Consider the following 25,115-nt stretch of genomic DNA (forward strand, 5'->3'; position numbering starts at 1 on the left):
TTCAAAAGAATGATAGCAAGTTATGAGTAATTTTGCAGTTGGCACGATTTTCCTCTTTAACTGTTATCTTTGTTAAATATATTTTCTGCCTAATCAGTTAAAACATTCTCTATGAGGAAATGCTATAAGCATCCACCTAATTCAAATTACAACAAATTAAAACCTTCTGATTTCTTATGAGTGATTCATGAAAATATCTTCTTTCTTTTTCATAAAGTGTTAAGTGTCATTACACAGAACTAAAAATAAGATGTGCCCTGGATAACTGGCCTCAGCTGAGGCAAAAGCTTTAATTTAATAGCACTTGACATGTACCTGCTTTCCTAAACCAACAGCTTTCCTTCAATATTGAAGTTTGTCTACACAGTTTTCATGTATTGATTTGCTTTTAGGGATTTGTGAGGCAAACAGGGAAATGGAGAAATTGGAGGTACCAGCCTCACAGCAAAAGATTCATAATCTCCTGGCTGGGAGGAGCTGCTGAAAAATGTGGTGTTTCAGACATGGCATTGTTCAGGCTGTGGACAAGGAGGTCACCAGCAGTTGAACATGCCCTGTTTAAGGGCACTCAACCAAACAGCTCATTAAACATTTCCTCTCTTCCATTAGATCATTTCTCAGACCTTATCCCCCACCTGGAACCAGACACTGCTTTTCAACAGCGTTGTGCTTCATGGTGACAAAGAGGAGATCGCCCAGTTCCCACCGGAGATTGTCATCGAGCTGTATGATGATGATGCAGTGGTAAACTCTAAGTTCTTCTCACTAAAAACCTGGGCTTTTACAAACTACTGCAAGCATGAAAGCAAAGCTGAGTCACTGAATAGCCTTTAAATGGATCACCTTGCTGAATAGAGCTCAGTGCTACTGTGGTTTGCAGTTTAACATCTGAGACCAGCCCTGAGATTCACTAAATGGCCTTGCAAAGATGTGGCCTTTTCTTTTCACCAAGTGAATCTTGCTTCCAAAGACCAGCTTACAGAAATCAGAAGCATATTTTCCCCAGGTCCCTTGAACACTTCTGTAAATATTGTTTCTAAGTCTGGGTCAAAAACTATGCAGACTCTGATGCAGTCTCCCTGATTAAATCTAGACCTCAGAAATTTTGGGTACACTGAAGAGCTAATAAGTACTCAGCTCTTCCTCTTCATAGCTGCTTTGCATCTTACCTTGGACTTCCCTTCAGAGGGTTTTTTGGTTTTTTTTTTCATAATACTAAGCTCTGCATCATCTCAGCTCCTATAACCATTGTGAAACCCAAATGCATTTGACCCCTGTATTCTCCTTTATTTAGGGTAAGGCAGAATATATTGGGTCTACAGTGGCTGCCCCTGTGGTGAGACTTGCTCATCAATACTATGAACCACCAAAACTTTGTTACCACCCAGTGCACTGTGGAAGTCTTTCAGGAGGAGACCTTCTTGCCACATTTGAGCTTCTGGAGGTAAATTTGACTTTCTTGACAATTACACGTTTACACCCTGGGGCTCACAAAAGCTGCCATGGCATCAGGCATGACCATCTTGAATTAATAGGAACTATAAGCCATTGGGCCTCATAGTTCCCATGCAACTCCTGTCACCCCTTCCACCTTATCAGGGGCCACTGCCCACACACACCCACCCCTGCCAGCCCTTCACATGCTGTAAGCCTCCTTTGCCTGTCACTTGCCCTGCCCTAAATTCTTCTCTGGCCTGAGAAACTGTGAAAATCCCACTGCCATTGCAATGACCTGCTGTTTGGAGTAGCACATGGCCCTGACTACCAGCCTTGAAGCTCCCAATACTGTTTTCACTCTTAGGGAAACGAAATAGTAAATAATAATGATTGGATTAGGGAGGCTGAGTTTTTAGATACCCCTACTATATTAAAAGAAACACTACGTGGTTTCCAGCGGCAAGACAAAAGGAAAATTCAGTCCTGGTAGATGCAGGACTGGGGTCTATCATGCTGGAATTTCAGGCAATTTCACTGAAATTTGCAGAGCCACCAGTTAAAGGTAACCTCCATCTGCTGAAAACCTACAACAGTTTATTCTGAAATCCGAAATGGGAAAAATGTGGAATGTCATAACGTTTTACAGATAAAACAGGCTTTTAATCATGATAGGTATTTATGTCTTTGGTGAAAGCCAGAAATAAAACACCATGTGGACTATTTCCTTATTATGGTGGTGTCACAGGAGAGAGTGAGAGCTTCAGACAAAGTTCATTAGAGAAGCCCTCCTGTCAAGTCACAAGGTGCAGAAAGGATCCTCTTGTTTTCTAAACTGCTTCTCAGAGAGGAGCCTGAGTGTGGCTGGGTCCAGTCTTAGTCCCAGACTGTCAGTGGCTTAAGTCTAAGGAATTATAGAGGTGTGAGTGAAGCTTTCTGTGATTTCACTTTTTGGCGAACAAAAAAATTATATATTATATTTTGTTTTACTATCTTTTGAGATAAAGAAGAAACACCATTTAGGGGATATATTCAAATATACTCCTAAGAATTCTCTAGAAAGTTGACAACTTCATTTCATGAAAGGAAATTAAATCTTGCAATTTCAGTGAGTACCCATTTGGCAAAGTTTGGTCCATTTTCCTGTACTTCATGTCATCCCATTCCATTGTGCTGCTTGCACTTTTTATCAGAATTTTCTCGGGGTTTTTTGTTTTGGTTTGGTTTGGCTTTTTTTTCCCAAGCATTTACTTTCATCAATTTCTTCTCCTCTCTCTTTGTTTCACTTTGTTCCTCATTTCAGGACTTCAGTGAGTATGATTTGGCCTCTTTTGGTTCTTTCCAGTGCACCTCCTTTCATCACAATCCATTTTGTTGTGTTCAGTCCTTTTCCAAAATTCCTCTAATTTTTTTCAACTGCATTTTATTTCATTCTATATCCTTTCCAGAGGGTTTGTTACACTTTGTTCTCTGATTTCAAGATTTAATTTTCTTTCATGAAATGAAATTGCCTGGCCTCAAAGTACTCCAAGAGCTGGTATACTCTTGGTTTTTTCCAACATCAGGAGATTCCTCATGGTGCTCTGTGTGAGGAAGGAAAAAAACCCCTCTCTCATCACTGATTTATTCTCATTCTGAACCCATAACTTTTCCTATGACATAGCATTCTTGACAACTTTGATCTGCAGGTACTGTTTGGTGTTGTGAAGAAGTGAATGCTCCTTTCTGCTTTCAAAATGAATGCTGTGTCTTGCTGAAGGAATAAAATTAATCTTACAATGAAGCATCCTGGCATTCAGAGAAAGAGTGCACTAAAAAAATACGGACTAATGGATACTGAGAGTCTTGCTTTTGCTCAGAATGAGCTCAGGGTTTATTGATTTTTTTAAATCAAAAAAGCAAAATCCCTTTGTAAACCTTCATGCAGGTATTTCACTCTACTGTCATTTGAGTAGTAGATAATTTTTCACCTCTTTTTCTCTGAAGTTATTAAATTAATTGCTTTGGATTTTTACTGATAAAATGTAGATCACATGTGCACGTGAATTATTGCTGCTAATTATGTGAATTATTGCTGGTAGTTATGTGAATACTCACCTCTGCTGCAGGTGCTATTCTAGATATTATATTTTCCACCCATTTTTTCCTCCACCTACAAGGTACCAAGGAACACATCCTTTCTCCCTCATAGTAATTAGACTCCTACACAACTATGCATAGACAGATTGCCTGGTTAAATGAAACAGAGGACTTCAACTTCAAAGACCCTTTGAGAGCTGTATCTCACCTGCTTCACCTCTCAGTAGTGACAAGTCAGCTTAGGAGCACTGCTGCACTCCAGAAGTTGTGTTTCTTTTCCCAGAAGCTGCACATCAGTACTCCTTAGGTACCACGATTCACATGAAAGCTGAGAACAGCTCTGTTGTAGGCTGCTCCCTGCTGCCACAGCCTGAGCTTCTGGCAGGACTCAGCATCAGGTGCTGGCTTCTACTGTTTTATGTAGGAATTTTCTAAATCAGGCCAGGCTTCAGATCTGTCCTGTTATGGAATGAGAAGGTCATAGATACACACTTAAAAATAAGGAAGGTGTTGGGAAGTGAAGCCAATGAGCTTTGTCACAGAAGGTGCACCAAAGCCTGAAGCACAGCAACAGGCAGAGGTGGTCACACCTCAAAGCTGCTCTGGAGTCGGCTCTCCTCCCACCCAGATGGAACAGGGCTGTCATGTACACCCAAATATGCTCCTGAATGTGGGGCAGGTTCATGCACAATCACATATAAAGAATAGAAGTACCACAAGAGTTTAGTGGCTTTACAGAGAAGACTCAGCCCTAATGTTGGAGAGGTAGTTTGGAAGATTTTAGATAGTGAGAGCATGCAATAATGCTGGAACACTATTCCATAGCAGCTCTAGAATATTGTCTCTCCAGCAAACGTGTGTTTTTGCTGATGTGCACTATCTGTTCACCAGCTCTTTTTAACTAGAACCACATCCATAATCTTCCTGTGGAAGTCTTCTAAGCAGTTTTGCTCAGGATTTTTATTAAATAGAATCACCATGCTTTCCATTTTTAGTACGTAGAATTACCATGCTTCAGTACATGCATGTCTTTAGGGCAAGCTATGTCCTACTAGGTAAAAAGAGCCCTTCTTTCAGAAATGCACATAAACCAATCTGTTGAATACTTTTTTTGCCATATGTTTTAGCATCACAGCATGAGAGAGAGCATTTCAAGTCACATTCCTTTCACAGCACAACAGTTCTGCTCTGCAGCTTGTCTTATAAAATGGATTGAATTGGTGTGTTCTATGTGCCATTATCAACATATACTTCCAATACTGATTTTATTCATCCAAAAACTAGCCTGAGCTAAAACTGCTTCATTTTTCAGATTCCCGAGTCAGATCCAGACAGACTTCCCCCACTGGATCCACCAGATATTGGCCAGATTTACCCAGTCCCTGCTAACATACGGCCTGTTTTAAGCAAATACAGAGTGGAGGTGAGATACTTTGACTATTTCCCTTTCCTAACCTCATCTCCTTTTATTCTCTTTTTGAACTGTAACAATAACTGATGATTTTACAAACTCGATCAATATGATTCACATGGAAATAGCATATAAGGGCATGCAAGGCTGTGCTTCCACTGAGGGAAACAGTGGGGCTGTGTCTCAATCCTGACCTGCTGGGAAGGGATTTCTCTTGTGCAGAGCATGGCTGCTGGATCCACACTCTGTGCAACCAAGGAAGTGTCCACAGGAGATGGAGAGCTTCCCCTTGCAAGTGACATCACTGGAACTGAAGTTTGGCATCAGCTATCTATCTCGCAGGATTTTTCTGGGTCCTTGATTTCAGCTAAACAATTCCTCCTGCCTGTGTACAAATGTCTACACCTTCCCTACTCTTCTCTCTTGTACAATTTGTGTCCAAAGTAGCCTTATATTAGAAATCTGGGAAAAGTGGCAGCTTTTCCTATCACTGCAATGCCTGATGCTGCCCAGCCTCAATGATCACTGCCACTCATTCTGCAGCCTTCACACCACCTGCTTATTAGCCCATCTAGCCATGCCAAGCCAGGGTTCTGCAGGCTAACAGTGTTTCTCTCTGCACACCACAGGTCCTGTTCTGGGGGGTTCGAGAGCTGAAGAAAGTCCAGCTCCTCTCGGTAGATCGGCCCCAGGTTCTCATCGAGTGTGCAGGGAAAGGAGTCAAATCCTCTGTCATACAGAGCTACAAGAAGAATCCCAATTTCACTGGCCTTGCAGACTGGTTTGAAGTGGTGTGTACAGCATGCTGCCCTTGCCTGTCTGTTCTCTGGTCAGACAGGGTGTTAATTACCATTATCTTCCTTTCTTGTCAAATAATTTCTTCTGTGTCTTGATTAATTACTAAGGGATGTCAGTTCTTGTGCAAATGCTATTGATTTGAAAATGCTTTAAAAGTCTTCTACTACAACCATCCAATAAAAGAAGATTATGTTTTTCATGTTAAGTCCCAAGTAGATAAGAAAATATGTTGCAATCTGATTTTTACTGATAGATTGGAACATGTGGGCAGCTAACAGAAATATATTTAGTATTTTTCCTCCTCCTTTCCAGTTTTGCTGGGTAGTGTTCAGTTTCCTTTGTTTTCTTTCAATTTTTGCAACTTTCCTTTGTGTGTTACTGGGCTGTTAAGGGGATTGATAATTTCTGGCTTTTGAGCTCAGGACCTTCTTACATTGTCACACTTGCTTTTATGAACTGCAAAGTGATTACCACCTGTTGGTTGGGTTATAAGAGCTGGCACTTTCAGAATCGGTCAGCAGCAGAATAAAATTGTAAATCTGTTCAGTTTGCTCTTGAGAAAAATGTATCAAAACAATAACATGGGTGCTGAAGTACAGTTTCTACAGTATTTCTAGCTTCTGTTGTACTGTCCTAAGAGCTGTTTTCCTCTTGGTAGTTCATCCTATAAGGTGGTACCCAGGTTCCCATCTCATTTTTGGGCATTGAGGCAGATTGGGCAGATAGCAGCACCATCTGTACAGTCCACTCTGTATTTTAAGAACAAAGCTTTCTCCAGATTTTGCAGAAAACCAAAACCATGTTGCCTATGCTGAAAGCATTTTGCATTATGAATATGTTCATTGCTAAGAATGAGACGGGAAGGAGGGAAGGAGGGAAGAGTAGAAGCCTTATTGCTGTGCATGAGAAATATTTTATATGTGTCCTATGTTCTCTAGCAATTCTCTCATGCTGCTGTCTTCCACCTGCACTAGGAGCTGCCTGAAAATGAGCTCTTGCATCCACCACTAAGCATCTGTGTGGTTGACTGGAGGGCGTTTGGGAGGAGTACTCTTGTTGGAACACATACCATCAACTGTCTTAAGCAATTCCTATGTAAAACCCCATTAGGTCTTCAAGCTGCCTCTAACAGAGTAGACATTGCAGAAACTGAGCAAGGTAAGTGTTCAGTTCTGACTCCAAATAAAGAACAAAGCACCTTCTTAGAGGTTTACACTTAGAAGTGTGCTTTACTGTGTTGAGCATAGGATCAAACCTATCACATGATTATTTGGTGATCATCAAATTCTATGACAGTATTTCTGCAAAATCTTACCTAACTTGCAAAGTTTCAACCTCAGCTTCCCCTGAATCATGCCAGCCTGCTGAGCTACCCCAAGAAGAAGCATTTTTAGCTGATGACATCTACGCTGAGGTGGAGCAGGGTAAATGGACGGTGGTAGAGCCAGACCCATCCCTCACAGCACTTCCTGCCACTGCACCAGAGCACTCTGCCTCTGAGCCAGGGAAAGAGAAGAAACAGAAGGTGGGTACAGCTGAAGCTACCTGCTAACTTCCTCCTGCAGTCTTGCAGACTTCAGCCCTTCCTTATAAAGTGGTGACCTGTTGACCCCAGGTTTAGAGATTTTGGGTATTGACATTGACACCACTATCTTGCTGATCCTCAAAAGAAGTAGTTAATAATGCAGCTTTGACCCAACAGAATTTCATTACTTCCGCTTATAGATTCTTAAAATACTTGCAGATTCAAGTGGGAGAAGCTAATTTGTATCTGGATGTTTGCATCCCTTGAAACATCATTATTTATTATCTGTGTAGATTTGCCTATTGTATGGGCTGCTCCTGTGGCAATGTCTCCAATGTTTAAAGTCATGGCATAGTCAGTAGAAAATACAGAGATAGCTTTAATAATATGATGATCACAATGAAGTGTCTTGGAATAAAAGACAGAGACAGGAATTCATATTGCATTTTATTTTACTCTTGGAGGGTGAAATTTTCTGTGTATACAGCTGTTCGTGCTTAATGTAATGAATCAGGTGATTAGTTTTAATCAGTTCTAGTGCTTTCACCATCATTTGGTAGGAGATGAAAAAATCCATCAGACGGTCAACAAAGAGGAGGAAAAGAACCATTGCAGATGAATCAGCTGAAAATGTTATTGACTGGTGGTCAAAATACTATGCTTCTGTGCTCAAAATGCAAAAGGTGAGTCATGCCCAAAACTCTCACAGATAAGCAATGTTGTAAAAGTAGATTTACTGCTGAATTATTCCTTTTTGGTATTACACTCATAATGAGGAGTTTGTCCATTGTGTTTTCTTTTGAAAGGCAAAAGGAATTTTTTTCAGTGAAGGAAAACCTGATGAGAGTAAGTAAATTATTTGCATTTTTCTGTTGCTTTGCACCATTAGTGTCTCTAGTATCGCTTCTCTACTATTTTACTGTCAACAATATCTGGTAAAAGTACTGTTGGTGTACTGGGCTCTTTCCTCTACAGCTGACCAGATGTTGGGTAGGTTAAAACTTCACAGCCAGTGTTGGGTTAACATTAATTTCCTGTCATTCAAATATCATGCACAAAGATTAGCAAAGTCAAAGTCCTAAAGAATACAAGATAGAGATTATCCTGATCTTAGACTGCACTTATAACAGGTTCAAGAAAAGAAACTCCTCTCAATTTTGAATCCAGTTCAGGATCAGTGATGCAGGAACAGCTTCTGCTAGGAGACTTGTATGTTATTTCCATAGCTGGAAAGCTTTATCTAGCTTAAGTTCTAGGAATTTTCTTTTTCACAGGAACCTAAAAGAATTGGCCAGAAACAGGCTCTGTGTATATGTATGTCTCCATACATATGTGTTCCATGGTTCAACAGGTCCTGCCACAATCAAACTAAACTCTGGAAAAATTTATTTTCGGGCAAATATGACTGCTTGAGAACGCTGGGAAAAAAAAAGAAATATTTACTGTTTACACAGAGCTGCTATTCAGAATGAAATTTATCACCTTTTCATGCCAGAGCTGACCACACTCCCCCAGTGACTGATATGATTTAAAGGTTTAAAGGGGGTGTTGAGGTTGCTCTGAATGGAAGACATGACCTAAATACATCACATGACATCATCTTGGGAACAGCAGATAATGGTGCTTCAGTGATCATCAGGGCTGCTGAGAGATGAGGAGATCAGTTTCTGAGTGAAGCTCACTTGTGCAAATGGAGGAAATATTTACATAGAAAATGTTCTACAAAAATGTGATGTTCATTTACAGTTGTGACATCCACCCATAGGCTATTCAGGCAGTTGTGGCTTGTTGGTGCTGACTGCTGATTTCACACCTTGCAAACTCTCTTCTGATCATTTTTGCTACAAATTTTCACCTGTGATTATAAGCATTATACATACAAGATGTCTCTGGCATGAAATATGTATCTCTAAATATTTAGTGCTGTTAAACACACAAGAACTACTCAAAAAATGAAAGTAAAGTGAACTCAAAATCCAGATTTCAGCCAAAGAGCTGAACCATCTCAGTTCAGTAACTTTTGTGGGCTCACCCTCTTTTTGTTGGGAAATCCCCTCTTAGTGTTTGGAATCTGACTTTAGTCTGGTGTACCTTCTTCCATTTCTCACACTTCCAGGCTTTCACCAAGTGAGATACACCTTATTTTGTGACATCTTTAAGCAGAGAAAGACTTGGATCCTGATATCTGAAGTAGCTGTCAGCCTAAACAACAGCCTTCCATTTTAAATAAACCTTAAATTTTAGGTGAAAGCTGATAAGATCTGTTTATTTGCACTGGGGAGGAGTCAGAGAGGGAGGAAAAGGTTGGTCTGGGAGGTGGCCATCAGGGAGGGGTCATACAGGACACCATCACACTTGGTCCAGCAAGCTCTTTATGAAGACTGGCAGCCACAGAGAGCATAAATTGCCACCTCTCTGCCTGGGAGCACCAGTGGTAAAAGAGAGGATCCCCATGTCTGGCAGTAGAAGAATAAATAGAAAAAGAGCAAAAGGGACGATTTAAAAAAATGTATTTTTCATCCTTCTCTGAAGCATTTTATATGCTTTGCTTACTAAAACACACAAAATATCATTAAATTTCTGCAGATAAGCAGACTTCAGACCACATAGCATTGACCATAGAGGATGACCCAGACAAAAAGAAGAAGGATAAGACATTGAAAAGGATACAAAAGGAAACTCCAAACCTAGCAACACTGCAGGTAAGAGAAAAGTAAGGCTGAGGTAAGGCTGTTGTTATTCAGTGTCTCTCCAAAGTTTGGCATGAGCAGCTGAGTTGGGCAAACCCTCCCTAGATATATTTGAGACACTTTAAAATGAATAAAACACACTAAATTATAGTGATAATGCCCTTCAGCACAAGGGACACAGAGGAGACCACAGTCTCATCCACTTGGTCTTAGACTTAATTTATTGGTGTAGACAAACTCAGAGAAACTTCAGTGAAATTCAGTTTTGTTGTTTGCATGTAAAATACTGCAGCTGGAAATCCCAAAATATTGCAGTTTATTAAGAATGTCTTAAAAATAGAGGTGGAGAGCATTACTGTGATGGCTAGTGCATTCTCCTTTATGGGAAGTAATATTCAGCTCAAATTTGATTTGATTGGGTAATGACAGAAGGAATTCAAAGAAAATTATATGGGCTATGCAAAATAGTCCTCTCATCTGAAGAGATGAGAGGTTTGAAAAGATTAGTACAGTTTGGATTAGATTGTGGCTGAATAAATGGGAATTTAAAACTGCTGTTTCCATTTTTTAAGAGATGGCAGTAGTATAGCCCTTCTATTTCATGCTTGATAAATTACTGGGGGAGAGTATTGAAAAAAACATGTTCTTTGAAAAATTATTTGGTCTTTTGAGCTATCCTAAAGCTCTGTCCCCACAGCACTTTATTATTGTCTGCTTTGCTCTCAAGTTTTGACACATTAACCCAATAGAATGGGTCCGTTCAACAAAGGCAAAATGAAGCAAGGAAACAGAAGCAAAGAGCAGCACGTCCACAATTTTTCACTCACACCAGTGGCTACAAATGTTCATTTTGGTCCCTCCAGATTCACTTCCACCCGCTGCATTAATGTGTTATTTCAATAGTTGGGGAAAGACTTTGGTTGAAGAAAAAAACTGGTCCTGTTTTAAATGGGGAATTAACTTTTTTCCTCAAGGACTTTTGCAAAACCTTGGTTTTTATTAAAGCCTTCATTTTGGGTGGAAATGAATTTCTATTCATTCTATAATAAAAAGGTTGCTATAAATATATTCACTCCACTACAAAATATTAGCATGCTTCTATTTTCAAAGATTTATGAAGGAGACTTGGAGAGTGAATTCAATAACTTCGAGGACTGGGTGAAAACTTTCCAGCTCTTCAGAGGAAAATCTAATGATGAAGTTCATGCTGATGCTGAAGACAGAATAATAGGAAAATTTAAGGTAATCTTTAATGTTGATTAAATGGGTAATAATTTAGAGACTTTAGGCTTTAATACATATTTCAGGTATGCCAGGGATGAACAAAATAAATAGTCTGTTGTAAATAGCATTGATAGTCTGTTGTAAATAGAATTAGCTTTATTATATCAAGGGTCAAGTTTTTCCTTTCCCATTATCTGATAGAAAAAAGCATCATCCAGTATCAGGTGTTCACTTCTGTCTTGAAATAAGGAATCACAAGGAGTTTGAAATTACAGAAGGGGAAGAAGAGATATTACATAGTCCAGATTTCACTAAAGTAACTTGGTTTCTACACTATCAGTTTTGGAACCTTACATGTAATTTTGTGTAATTTAAGTGTAGGCCCTCACAGCTACAGCCTCATCCAGGGCTCCATGAGGCAATCTGAAAAGTTCAAAGCCTGAGCAATGTTATTAGGATTTGTTTGTAGTTTAGAGGAACTGATTAAACTAATTGATATCTCAATTAGCTTGCAATGCAGATTTCTGTCCAAATGACTTGTTAGCTGGTTTCAGGCAGTATGAGCTACTCAGCAACATGAGTCTATATTAATTTATATGAGCTGCAAAAATACAGTTGGATTCTTGTCACACTGTTATGAAACTTCCTCAATGGAATTTTTAATATACAGTTAAGGTCAAAATATTTTTTTAAAACATTAATGACAAGAAAACTGGGTTTAGAACACCTACAGGTATTAGTTTAAAACAGTCAATAGGCACAGAGGTACTCCTTGTAAATATCTAGATATGATTGTACCATATTGTATAGAAAAGACATTTTAAAATGTGATGTTTAGTGCAATGCAGTTTGGGTTCCCTGTGAAGGCTACCACAAAACAAGTTGCATGAGTGATGTTTTTTTCATTCTAAGGGTTGTTTTTTTTATTCCACCTGATCTGTTTTCAAGGGAGATAAAAGTCAATGTATTTCCAGGGCTCCTTCTGCATCTACCCAAGTCCTGAGGATGGCATCTTGCTGGATGGAGGGCAGCCCTGCATCCTGCAAGGGATACCCCCAAACCACTCTGTCAAAGTGCTCATCAGGGTTTATATTGTGGCAGTAAGTAGACAGATGCTCTTTTAACCTTGAAGCAACTTGGATTTTTATTTTCAACTCAGTTTAAATGTCTTTGCAGCGTAGATTCTGAAAATCCTCATCCATGGGGTTTGGGCTTTTTTCTGGTCATATTTCAGGCAACATTTCATACTTTAGAAATGTGTGTTCAGAGTAGGAAATATAATGTTTATTCCTGACAATAAATCTGGAGATTTCTGCAAGATTGGAGAATCACTTTACTTGTTCAAACTAAAAGCTCTGGATACATAACTAACTTACAGATACTATAGATCTATAGTATCTAACTTATAGATAACCTGCTCCAGCCACAATATCCAAATGCAGCCAGTTTTAATGAGTAGAGTTGTTAAAAATGACATACATTTAAACAAAACCTCAGTAAGGGGGTGTCATGGTTTGACGCTGGCACAATGCCAGCGCCCCATGAAAATACAACTTACCAATCAAATGCTGTGAAATGTGATCAAGAACAGAGCAAAGCAGGCCAAACTTAATAACAAAGGAAAAAACTTTATTACATTACTACTACTACTATAAAAGGAAAAGAAAGGGAAGGAAAAAAACACACAAAATTTGAAATGAAAACCTTCCAAAACATTTCTCCTTCCTCCACCCAACTCCACCAAACCCCAGCGAGACCCATTTGGATCGTTAATCAAGGTTTCACCCTTCAATATAATCAATACTGAGTCCATCGGGGAAGAGAGGAGTCCCCCCTTGCACCACAGACCCCCAGGAAACACAGCTGCCACCTCTTGTGTTTCCAATGTCACATGTGGCACCGCCCAGACACACCGGCCAGTGTGACATTCTCCTCTCCATGTCACAGTGCTCTCACAACCGTGCATGGACAGAGACTGCTTATAGGGCCCCTTTAAGGATGCTTTGCCAAGGACCACCAGGAACAACAGTCCAGTATCACAATTCGGGACTAGAGTCCCCCCCATTTTCCCCTGGGGCCGAGGGTCCAAAAGACAGAGATCGCCTTCTCTTCCTCTCTGAAGATGGAGGGCATCCTCACACCCTCCTCAGCTCTCTCTCTGTCCACTCCAAAACTGGTAGTTGCTGAAGAAGGTCTCTTGGCTCACCAATGCATCCCCCTAAAATGCAGTCCCTCTTGAAAGAAAGAGTGGTTCAGTCTATGGTAAACAAGCAGAGTCCAGCCAAAAGCCACTCTATCATCTGCCCCCCAACCTTCTTCTCTGAACATCTGAGGTTTCAGGCTGTCTCTCTTTTCTTCAAATTCAGGAGGAGTAATATTTCATAAAGCCTTCATTTCACAGGAAAGGGTTAAAAGTCCCGGACTCCCGGACGGCTGCAATCTCAGCCCAGGACTCTTTCTCTAGTCTCCCACGCTGGGCATCTTCCCCCCCCCTTCTCCTTCTCCTCCGCCGGCAAACTCCTAGGTGTCTGCAGGCTCTCTATCTCTTTTCCCTCTGGCTTAGGGGAGGGGGAACAAAAACATCCCAGATGTTCTCCACCCTTCCATCCGCAGGAGCTGACCCAGCCGGTTCCGATCCTTCACCCCCTGGCCTACCTCTGCAGGCCGCATGGCTCCCCTCCCCCACCCAGCCCGGGCTGGGGGGGGGAGGTCCGTACCATGCGGTGACCGGAACCAAAGAAGGACGAGTCCTCCTGGGAATTCCGCTCTTAACCCCTCTGTGTTCTCAGAGGCGTGTCCACCTTCAATTGGTCACCCCAAGTGTCAGTATCCAAACCTGACCCCTGACTGGAGGGACCTCTTCCTTCTAAAAAAAAATTCTCTTCCCGTGTCAAACCATGACAGGGGGAAATGGTAGTGTATTTTTGAGAGGCTGTGAATAGCATACTGTGGAAGTTCTACATGTAAATAAATTTGGGGTCGATTAAGGTAGAAATACAGAGCACAAGATGAGAGAATGATGTGAGAGGTAAAATTGGTAGAAGAACCTGGTATTTCAGAGAAACAAGAGAGTTTCAGGTATCTAAGACGGAAAGATGGCATGCAGAGAGTCTGTGGCAACAAAATACAAAGAGATAGTTTTACTTCCTGAATGCATGAGGACCTAGAAGTCTTTCCAACCTTAAGAATTCTGTGATTCTATAAAGAGTTGGTTTGCACTGTTCAAGGATCTGGAACAATATTTGTAGGTAAATCTTTCCTGAATCCTGCCTGCACTTGTTCACCCAGCTTCTTCTAGCACTGCCTCTCCTGCTCAGCTTTTTCTGTATTAATGATGAGACATTTCCAGCTTTGCAAACTCTCCAGATCATCTTTTCATAGTAGCCTACAAAGCCATAGCCAAATTTTACATGACATGAGGCAGGCAAAGTCCCTGAACTTCCAGAATCCCCAGGACTGGGCAGGAAATCCATCGTTCTGTGTAGGACCCTGATGTATTTAAGCAAACTTCTTGAGGACACAATTTTTCTTCTTAACAGGCGTTTAACCTCAGCCCAGCTGATCCAGATGGGAAGTCAGATCCCTACATTGTGCTGAGGCTGGGCAACACAGAAATTAAAGACAGGGAAAACTACATCCCCAAGCAACTAAATCCTATATTTGGAAGGTCAGTTATGACTTATTTTTGTATTCAGTATAATTTCTGCTTTATCTCTTGCTACCACTGTTGCCATTACAAAGTGTTTGCTATGTGCTGATTTCTGCTTGTTTGGATGTTTTGTAATTCTGATGGTAAAAATGTTGGGAATTGGTGTAACACTGTATGATAATAAAATATTTCATTTTCTTACCCATCAAAACATACCAAGTAATGCAATCCATGAGAGGTTTTGCAAAATGATGTGTGAGAAGAAGTGAGACAACAAATTATAATTGTCTGTGCAAATTAATACAATCATTGAGTTTAAAGCAAAATAAGTATCAGAACAATAAAGTGTGATTTCACAATCTTTGTTGCTGTTTCAGGTTGAATAGAGTACTAAATAAATCTCATAATTATAGGAAATATGAGTTTTTTGAACTTAGACAGCCTTCCAAATGGGGGAGCCAGGGGCAAACTGTCAGTAAATATCCAGTTTATTATTATCAAAGCTTTATAGTTATTTATATTTTTATGCTAATAGCTGTGATTTTTTTTGTCTCCAGTAAATTTTTCTATTTTAAAAAAGTTGAAAATATTTTGAACTGGGGTGGAAGAACATTAAGACAGAAAAACAATACTATTTTGGACTGAAATACCCCTAGAATGTGAGGAAAAGCAGAAAACTATTCCTTAGGAGAAAAAGCTCATTTTTTTCTGTGCTTTGGAGAAATCTGTGTTGTAATCAGGATGTCCTGTCTTTCACTAATTTGTCAAATCCCTTTTACAATCACATTTATATTTTCAACTTCCCATCACATCTCAACAATACTGATTCCTGAAAAATGCACCAAGTGAAAAGGGAGTTCTTATCTTTGTTTTTTTGAGATTTATTTAAAACTTTTGCCTGATCATTTTGTTGGGTGTCCCCAAATTCCTATATTCAATATTTAACCTGCAGCTTTTGCCAGAAGACAGAAAATACTTAGATGTCCCTTTTGGGGGTTCTGAAAAATGTGTGAGAACCATTACCTACACCTATGCTACAATAATGCTAATGTATTAGCATTACTGGAGTCAGAATTGTAGGTACAATCTTAGGACTGTACACAGGGTGGTAGGGAAGCTGGAGAAAGATATGGTTTTGCACTGTGTGTTTTCAGTATGTTCATGTATTTAATTGAAGCATTACCAAAAAAGCCCACTACGTTTTAGAAGAGACTGTTTGCATGGCATTAAGCAGCCTAGACTTTGAGGCTTCAAAATTGATTTGACTTCATGTAGGTCTCAATTTTTTCTGTAGATCATTTGAAATCCAAGCTACATTCCCCAAGGATTCGTTGCTCACAGTCTTGATCTATGACCACGACTTCATTGGGACAGATGATCTTATTGGAGAGACTAAAATTGATTTGGAAAATCGTTTCTACAGCAGACATCGAGCTACCTGTGGGTTACAGAGTCAATATGAAATGTAAGTACTTCTTCAGGCAGCACAGAGTTCACAGTGAGTGACTTGACTTGAAGGAAAAATTACAGATGTGTTCCAGGTGTTTGCGCTTTCTCCAGCACGAAAGTTTCACAGAGGGTATTTTAATTAAAATTTACAAAAGAGCTTAGTGGTGGCTTTGGGTAGCTGCCAGCCTCAGTGGGAAGTGGATATTTTTAAATTAACAGCACTGTTGGTTCAGGAAGTATTTTAGATAGTAAACAGGTGATGTTTACAACATACCTGCTTGATAAACTGCCTTTGGGCAGGCATAAAGGGCAAATGGGAAAAATCTCTCAGAGAAATTATGCCAGGGCTCTACTGTGCTCTCTGCTATTCAGCTGCAGCTGGAGTGATTGCAGCAAGGCTGGTGGGACTGGGGTGGCACGGGTGGGAGCAGGAACAGAAACTGCTGACATGACCTCTGTGACAGGGTGAGCTGTGGGGCAGTGAGCTGAGCTCCTGGTCCCTGCCAGACAGCTGCACTCTCAAGGACCTTGTGCATACAAATTAATTCATACAGAGAAAGTCAACCTAAAATAACTCAGCTGCCCTGGGGTGGGACACTAACCTGGGAGATGTGTGTTTGGGGTTCTTTTATGATTGTTTCTCATTTTTTTTCTAAAAAGCAAGGGTGGACAATGTCAAAAAGCAATCCAGGAACACAGACCAAACCCCAAAGCTTCCCTTGCCAGCTCAATCTCCAGTGTGAGATTTTTCTTCATGTGCTAATTACATGTCCCAGATAACCTGAGCTTGTCCTTTGCATCTGGGAGCTGCAGAATAATTCTCTTTGAATGGAGGTACCACATCTCAAATCTTTTAGGTACAACAGGGAACAAGGTCTGTTCCTTTTCCCCATGGGAAGCATGCCATGCTATTACTTTATCTAAGCTGTAGGCAAGGCTGCCTCAGCTTCTCCTGTGTTTTAAGAGAAAGGAGTGGTTGATCTCCAAGGTCCTGAGCAGAAAGAGGCAGTGTTTCAAATAAGAAGCAGTGCTGGAGAAGGGTAAAGTTTGACTGAGCTGGTCAGGCCACTGACCACAAAGCAAATCTCTGCATTGAAATTCCTGATCTGTCAGTGCACTGTTCTGAAGGAAAACCTCACCCATTTCGCTTCACTCTGTCCCCTCCTTGCAGAGAAGGGTACAATGCATGGCGAGATGCAACCAAGCCAAGCGAGATCCTCACTAAGCTGTGCAAGGACTACAGAATAAGTGGACCTTTCATGAGGCCAGGAGAGATACAAGTAGGAACAAAAATCTTCAAGGGACAGACAGTCTTCACAGAAGATGAGAACGGTAACAAAGGAGTTCAGCATCATCCCTTTGCATTGTAGCAGTACCAGGAGCCTGCCAAGATGTGGCTGGAGCCCTGTTGGGCTGTGAACTCTCAAGTTGGATTACTCTTAAATGCTCATGTAACTCTGGCAATGAAAGCTGTGTCTGTATTAGCTTTTGCTGTAGCTTAATTGCAAAGAATCTGTAGAGTGAAACAGTTGCTGCTGATGATTTGACATCCTCATGGTGGCTATTGGGGAATACCTTGGACTAGCTCCTACCTGATCCGAAGGATGGGATGTCCAAGATTGGTTGGAGTGTGGGGGACCCTCTTGGAACATGTCTTCTGGCTTAGTGTTGGTCTGTGCATGCTCTGAAATCCTTCCCCACAGAATATCAAAGCATGGGAACTCAGGAAGAGTCTTTCAAAGAATGTATTCTCTGTCTAAAACACTGGACCAGACAGACCCAGGAAGTGAGAAATAGAGGGAAGGGAAATACTGTTTTGAAGGGAGTTACTCAAGGTCAGACAAATTTCTGACCATAGTTATATTCCAGGCCACTTACCAGCCAGTCCTAGCTTACCTACTTGTCCTTCTTCTCTGTTGTTTTTTTCCTGATTCCCCTTCTGACATAGCACTCTATAAATCTGACATAGCACTCTATAAATCCAGATATCTGTGGGGTCCATGAATCCAGGTGGCAGGATGTAACTTACTGTCAGAGCTCCCAGGTTAAAAAGAGGTCAAAGCAATTGGGACCTCCAGTGTCCATATCACACTGGGGTGGAGTGGGACAGAGTCATCAGTGAAAGGTGCCCCTGCCTGTGGCAGGGGAGATGAACAAGATTGTCTTTGAGCATTCCTTCGAACCCAAACCATTCTATGACACAATTTTGTATTATATAATAATAAGGAAAACAGATGTGAGGATGGAACCTTTCAAGGGGGTGAAAGGAGCTGGTCTTGGAGACAGAAGTGGACACTGTGGCAGTGTAAGAAACCTCCAGTCCCTCATCAGTGTTGGTTTGTCTTTGACACAATTCTTCTTAGAAGCTACAAAATACAGCTCACACCTTGGGTGGAAGGCTGCCAAGGAAGCACTGTTGAAGGGAGAAGAGTTGATCCATTTTTGGTTTCTTCGCCTAAAAGAGATTTTTTTACTCCAGTATTGCTGTTTGTTTTCCTCACTAGCAGATGACTGAGTGTGACTACCAGCAACAGGATGTCTCAATCAAAATTCTGGTTCACTAAAATAAGATTCAGACAAACCAATGTCAGATAAGATGATGGAAATTAGAAGCAAGGAAATACAGAACCAGATGGCAAAGACCAAAAGACTTATGTACACAAGTTTTTCAATATTGTACAGAAATAGTTTATCTCATGCAGTCTTTACATAATTTCTATTCAGATTGCTGCTCTGACAAGTACATCTGGGTCCTTATTTCCTGATGGATTTCTGTGGTGGCCATCATTTGGATCTGTAAACTAACAAAGGCCATAGATTTGAGCTCTAAAGACATTCTGAAAAGGGAAAGAAGTCCCATTTCCACTGTACAGATGGAGAAAATTATAATTATCCATCCAGCTTTAACTTGCAAGGGAAGAAAAATTTAACTTTGCTCTAGGAACAAAGAAGTTGATAGGATAGGATAGGATAGGATAGGATAGGATAGGATAGGATAGGATAGGATAGGATAGGATAGGATAGGATAGGATAGGATAGGATAAGAATAGTCTGTTTGGAACAGACCTACAACAATCATCTAGTCCAACTGCCTGCCCATTACTCCCAGGTAGTCTAGTATTACCTGTAGCCAATGGGAAGAAATATGAATCCTCAGAGGTTAAAAAAAAATCTTTAGAAAGGTTTCTTTGAGAGGATACAGGATATTGTAGGATAATCTGTGTCATTGTTACTGAGGCTGCCTGACTGAATAGCAGCTAGACACCTTGCTTTTAGCTGGCTAAAATTAGATGTTGGTGCACAAGAGGGAACCAAGATTCATAACCACAAGATCATCCTTCCTCACTCTCTGAGCCATTAGGAAGGGTTTAATATCTACTGATATCTACTGTTTAAATTCCAAAAGAGTCTTTTGCCAACAATCAGTAATTCAGACACAGCAACATGCGTAGGAAGAGTGATAGCAATTTGTTGACACAAATAAATCTTAACCTTCTTCTCACTTAGGGACTTCTAATCTAGAAGATATCACTTGTCAAAATTCTGGGCTCCTTTTGTGTGGAGCCCACACAAAAAGGGAGGAAAGAGAAGCTCAAGAGCTCAAAGGGCTTTCTCTGCTTTCTAGCATCCACACTACATTCAATATTAGCACTGGTCCCTCCTTGAGGAGCCATTCTCTGGAATTCTCTGGGTATCCCTTCCAGTGACCAAGGTGAGAGGGTCAGGAGGTGAAATGTTCTTGCCCATGGACTTCAACTCTCTTCCTCTGAGTTGTGATTAAATTCTCTAAGGCAGTCTTTGCTGTTGCCATCAAAAAGTAAAAGGAGGCATAGTTAACTCCTAGTGCCTATTTACTGTCAACTTTGTCAAATCCAAGTCTCTTTGTCTTTCACAGGCTTTAAAACTTTGTAATTTTCTGCCAAAAGAATAACTGACATGTTTCTTCCATCTTCCTGTTAAAAACTGATGCTTTAGCAGTGGAATGATTTGCCGTATTTTACAGGAAAACTGCTGCCTGAGTGCTAATCTTCTAATTAACCCAGTGGGTCCCCTTATTTATGCAAATTAGAAGCATTTCAAGGCCTTTCTTTATTTAGCTGGAATACATAAAACCGTCCTCTTAGCTCAAGCAAAATTTTAATGAGTACCTCTAATAACAAATGACACATATTACCAAGGGGTTTCAACATTATAATTCAGCTCTCATTGTTCTTTTTGTTTCACTCTTTCCTATAGAAGAGCAAGTTGAATCATACGAACATCTCTCCTTAAAGGTTTTACGTGCTTGGGAAGAAATCCCTGGAGCTGGCTACAAACTGGTCCCAGAGCACATTGAGACTCGGCCTCTCTATCATAAGGACAAGCCAGGCATGGAACAGGTAGAACAGCTCAGAAGTGGTGGTGATGGAGCAGTTTTCATTCCCTCCAGTTATTGTGGTTTCTATTTGTAACTGCAAACCTACAGAGTCAGCACTCCAGTGCTGCACCAAACGTGAGACTTTGTACAGTATTGACCTGGAAATTGTCACCCATGGGTGTACACAGCCACTTACCCAAATACACAGTAATCACACAAGGTGTAACTGCAAATTTTTATTCTTTTAAATGCTTTACTTTATTAAGTTAACAAAACCTCTGCTTGTATCAAATCTTGGTTCTCCTTTTTCTGTTCATCACATACTATTTTTGCATGTATTTTGAATGTGTTTTTTGCATGTGTTTTACCTTGAAGCTGTTTGAGCTCTACTTCAACTTCACCAAATACCTGAAAGATTGAAAGAACATGTGCATGAAAAAGATATTGTATAGAAAGTTCCTAGATTAAACCATAGTTACAGGATATTGAGCTGGTTGGTGCTTGTAGATGAAGTGGTGATTTTGGATGTCAGAACTACATTGAAAGCCTTTTAAAGCCTTTGTAAAATAGGGTTACAGGGATGTTTGTCTCTTTGTTTTCAAGGGTCGTGTACAGATGTGGGTTGACATGTTTCCTAATGATATGCCTCTGCCAGGACCCCCTGTGGACATTTCACCAAGAAAACCCAAAGGGTAATAACTCTGTGCTTTCCTCCCACCACAGTGGCAATAACTCTCCAAAGACTGAGTCTTTCTTAAATGTCTGGAAATAAATAGAAAATGAACTACTAAAACAAACCTCTCCAGTCCTGAGGAAAGTTTTCTTAGGTTCACATGACTTCAAATCAAAGAGGATGATCTAGTTTGGTTTCCTCCATTAAACAGTTCTAAGAACTGTTGGTGATTTTTCAGCAAGAGCTATCACACACCTCTTACAAACATATTCTTTTTTATCTTTTATCCCTTTATCCTTTATAATAAAGAGATTGCAGGTGGCTAGAGGCAAGTCATTCTGATGTTATTATCTACTTGCTGAGCTGCAAGAATCAATTCTGGTTTCACTAGCTTTTTCGCTAACTTCCTCGACCCTGGTTGAGCTTTTTAATCTGCTACAATAGCATTACATGTACTGGATTTCCAGTAATTTGTTCAAGGATAAGATCAAGAAACACATAAAGCAGCAATGGATAGAAGAGATCTGTTTGGAATAGCCTGCTTCCATTTTCTTATGCTTCTTTACATGTAATACTGCACATAGTTGTTCAAGCTAATTGAATATGGTAAAGAAAATACAAAAATGAGAAACAGAATTCTCAGCCCATCCTGTGTTTTAGCAAGGCCTTTCCTGAGAATTTCATGAGTGAAACATCATCAGGTACTATTCCTGTATTTTTTGATTAGACAAACAAACAATCCATGTAGCAATCACTTCTTTCAGACCAATACTTTCTATAAAACTCCTTAACAACATTTTACAATCCAAAAAGATTTAAATCTAATCAAGCCCATAAAACCAAAGTGTTGCTGCCATTTTTGCAGTCTACTGCAGCAGGCAAAAATAACGTTGAACATTCATTACAAGGAAAAAAAACAGTACATGTAGACACAAGTTACACATCTTGATGACAAATGCATCTTTGCTGCAGCAAAACAGGCTCCAGCCTCTATAAAACTTCAAACATTTTGTGAAAGCATCTCTCATTGATGATCTTTGATTGAGCAAGACTCAGGTGAGGCATTGCAGATTCAAGTTTCTTTGGCTATTGCAGAGGCTTGATTTTCATAGAGCTCCTTAAGAGATCCATGATGTAGAGTGTCTGGTAACTTCTGAAGCAAATTGTGCCACACCCTGAGATTGAGGCTATTCCAAGACAGGGAAACGGTATGTTGGTGTTATCAAACATAGTTAGTTTCTCTTTTTTATGTATTTTGCAGTTCATACAATGACTTAAGGAATACCTAAATTTTTCAGTATTAAATTTTTATGTCATCTGCAATATTGGTATCTCAGCTCAGGTTTTGAGAGCTTTGGTTGACCACCAGAAATGTTTGCATATAGGGTGTGGAAAGGAAGAAGAAACTTTAATTCCTTTTATGGTTGTTTCTAAAGATGAATGTACCTGCTTAAATGCAAATATCTCCAAGCAGTCCTTTTCCCTTTTAATGCCCTAGATTGTACAAAATGCAATGTTTTTAGTCATTTCTTCTAAAAAGTATCTCTCAGGGAGCTCTATTCTTTGTTAGCAAGCTAATCACTGTTTCGGAGACAGCTCTGATGAAGTTTTTCTGATAAACTTTGCCTTGTTCTACTGCAGGATTTTTGTGAAAAAAGCTGAAAATGAACAGGCATATAAAAACCAAAGAATTTTCCATCCCTCCAAAGCTGGGAGTGACCCTGCTGTTGTCCATTATAGTCCATGAACTGAGGGGAACCAACATCCCCACTCTATCACCCAACTCTTGTAAACAGAAGTGGCCTGAGACTGATGCATAAACACAGTATATTTCACTTTATAAAAAACATTATTTGATAGAGGTTGGTTGACATTAGTGCCTGACCAGGGCTTTACACACAATCCTTTTTTCTTTTTCAGATATGAACTGAGGGTAATAATCTGGAATACAGAGGATGTCATTCTAGAAGATGAAAATATCTTTACAGGGCAAAAATCAAGTGATATCTATGTAAAAGGGTAAGTTCTTCACATTTCAAAATAACATGCAATATTTCATTCAAAAATCAGAGGAAAAAATTATGTTGTGAGAATATTTGATGAGCTATTCAGTGACCTTTGCACTTTGCACTAAATACCTTCCAAAATTACTCACCCATATTGGATACTTCTCCTTTTTGGTCTTGTTTTACTTCCTCTGAAAATCAAGTAACAAAAATTACATTAATTGATAATTCCTACTCAGGCAGAGATAGCTCACAACAAGCACCAAGCTCACAGTTTAGCACAGGGGATCAAACACTTACAGAACTTGAACTGTAAGAGCTTACGTGGATGCAGAGAGGTTTGACATAATCAGAGAAAAGAGTACCAGAGAGGGCTGGGAGGGAATTATGGGCATAAGTGGTAGTACAAAGTACTGAAAATCTCAGGTGCCAGACTGGTCTTAGATTTCTTGCCATTTTTCCACTCCTAGAGAGTAAGTTTAATAGGCCAATATGAATTGAGTGTTCAGAGCAGCAGCAGAGTAGCTTTGAGAACACAAATTTGAGGAATTAAATAGGGAGCCAGCCTTTGTGCTGAGTTGTGTGATGAGAACATCACCATCAATGCCAGAGTGCTCTGACAGAGAAGGCAGGAGTGGGAAACTTTTGCTTCTGTGCCTTAGTGATAAAGACACAAATCTCATCATGTTCAAACAGTACCTGTGGCACTGTATCTGTCACCAGGCATGGATTTGCACTTGAGGCAGTGTCACGTTTCAGGTCATTACCATTTTTCACAATTCTTTTTTGAAATATTGGGGTTGCAGGAGAAAAGCTGCTCTTTGGATACAGCACAAAAATGCTAATCCTTATTTAAGATGTGATAAATCATCTTCAGAACTAAAACATGGGTCATTACCTCTCTTCAGATGAGAAAATTATGTTTAAGAAAGCATCCTTTGTACCACAGCATATCTGATATTATGAACACTGTACCAGAAACCAAGAGGAAATCATAAAAAAACCAAGAGACTTCTCCAGCCATATAAATGCCATGTTTATAACTGCAAACAGGAATTGCAAAAAAGTTAGGCTCTAATACTGAGCACTGATCACAGTCTTGAGAGAGTGATACAGAATTTATTAGTGTGGCAAAACATCGGTACAGGGTGATTAGTGCTGGATAAAAGACTGATGCTGTCACCACTGCCTGTCCCAAAGAAGGGAGGTGTCCTGGCCAATAGCAAACTGGTACTGGCCAAGTGGTACTTTGGGGTCTGCTTGAAATAAAAACCATGTTCTCATTTGCAGCTTTTGATCACCACTGGTCATTACAGTGTCTGGTGTCCCACGATCCCCCAAGCCAGGGCTGTTGTTGCCTGTCACCGTGTCAAACACTGTCTCTTACTGGTTAGGCAGGAATTAGTAAATGGTCAGGCCTGAAACCAAATTACATTTTAACAATTACATTTCAAGATTCCCTGGTGACAGCAATGATTTCCACTGTGTGCTTGCTGTAGGTGGATAAAGGGCCTGGAAGAGGACAAACAGGAGACAGATGTACATTACAATTCCTTGACAGGAGAGGGCAACTTCAACTGGCGCTTTGTGTTCCCATTCCACTACCTCCCAGCAGAGAAACAAATGGTGGTTACTAAAAGAGAAAACATATTTTCCTTAGAAAAGACAGAACGCAAAATACCTGCTGAGCTGGTGCTTCAGGTGTGGGATTTTGAAAGACTCTCTTCAGATGATTTCTTGGGTAAGTATGCAATGGATCTGCCTGAACTCTGTCCGAGGTCTCACCAGACCCATGTTTTGCAGAGGTATGCACAAAGTCT

At 40.2% G+C, this 25,115-nt stretch overlaps 1 protein-coding gene and 1 long non-coding RNA gene across 5 annotated transcripts in view; one reads left to right on the forward strand and one right to left on the reverse strand.

The window, feature by feature from the left end:
• Nucleotides 1-25,115, forward strand: part of FER1L6 (fer-1 like family member 6) — an 82,893-nt gene that overhangs the window by 49,737 nt on the left and 8,041 nt on the right. For 2 of the 4 annotated variants that reach the window (XM_072924987.1, XM_030266657.4), the window contains exons 21-38: nt 610-744; nt 1,295-1,444; nt 4,826-4,936; nt 5,554-5,715; nt 6,697-6,880; nt 7,063-7,247; nt 7,808-7,930; nt 8,054-8,093; nt 9,834-9,949; nt 11,048-11,179; nt 12,136-12,261; nt 14,701-14,828; nt 16,105-16,275; nt 17,431-17,591; nt 20,496-20,638; nt 21,220-21,308; nt 23,210-23,308; nt 24,795-25,036. In XM_072924987.1, the coding sequence (XP_072781088.1) occupies nt 610-744; nt 1,295-1,444; nt 4,826-4,936; nt 5,554-5,715; nt 6,697-6,880; nt 7,063-7,247; nt 7,808-7,930; nt 8,054-8,093; nt 9,834-9,949; nt 11,048-11,179; nt 12,136-12,261; nt 14,701-14,828; nt 16,105-16,275; nt 17,431-17,591; nt 20,496-20,638; nt 21,220-21,308; nt 23,210-23,308; nt 24,795-25,036 (2,497 nt within the window). Of the gene's footprint in view, nt 1-609; nt 745-1,294; nt 1,445-4,825; nt 4,937-5,553; nt 5,716-6,696; nt 6,881-7,062; nt 7,248-7,807; nt 7,931-8,053; nt 8,094-9,833; nt 9,950-11,047; nt 11,180-12,135; nt 12,262-14,700; nt 14,829-16,104; nt 16,276-17,430; nt 17,592-20,495; nt 20,639-21,219; nt 21,309-23,209; nt 23,309-24,794; nt 25,037-25,115 lie in introns of those variants that run through there. The other 2 variants (XM_072924988.1, XM_072924989.1) reach the window with 2 other exon arrangements.
• Nucleotides 20,840-24,796, reverse strand: LOC121469291 (uncharacterized). Its single transcript, XR_005979259.2, has 2 exons — nt 23,445-24,796; nt 20,840-21,024 (listed from the first exon to the last, which is right to left on the reverse strand). It is a non-coding gene; the product is annotated as an uncharacterized lncRNA (long non-coding RNA).

This window comes from Taeniopygia guttata, chromosome 2 (assembly GCF_048771995.1).
Source record: "Taeniopygia guttata chromosome 2, bTaeGut7.mat, whole genome shotgun sequence".
Classification (NCBI taxonomy): Eukaryota; Metazoa; Chordata; class Aves; order Passeriformes; family Estrildidae; genus Taeniopygia; species Taeniopygia guttata.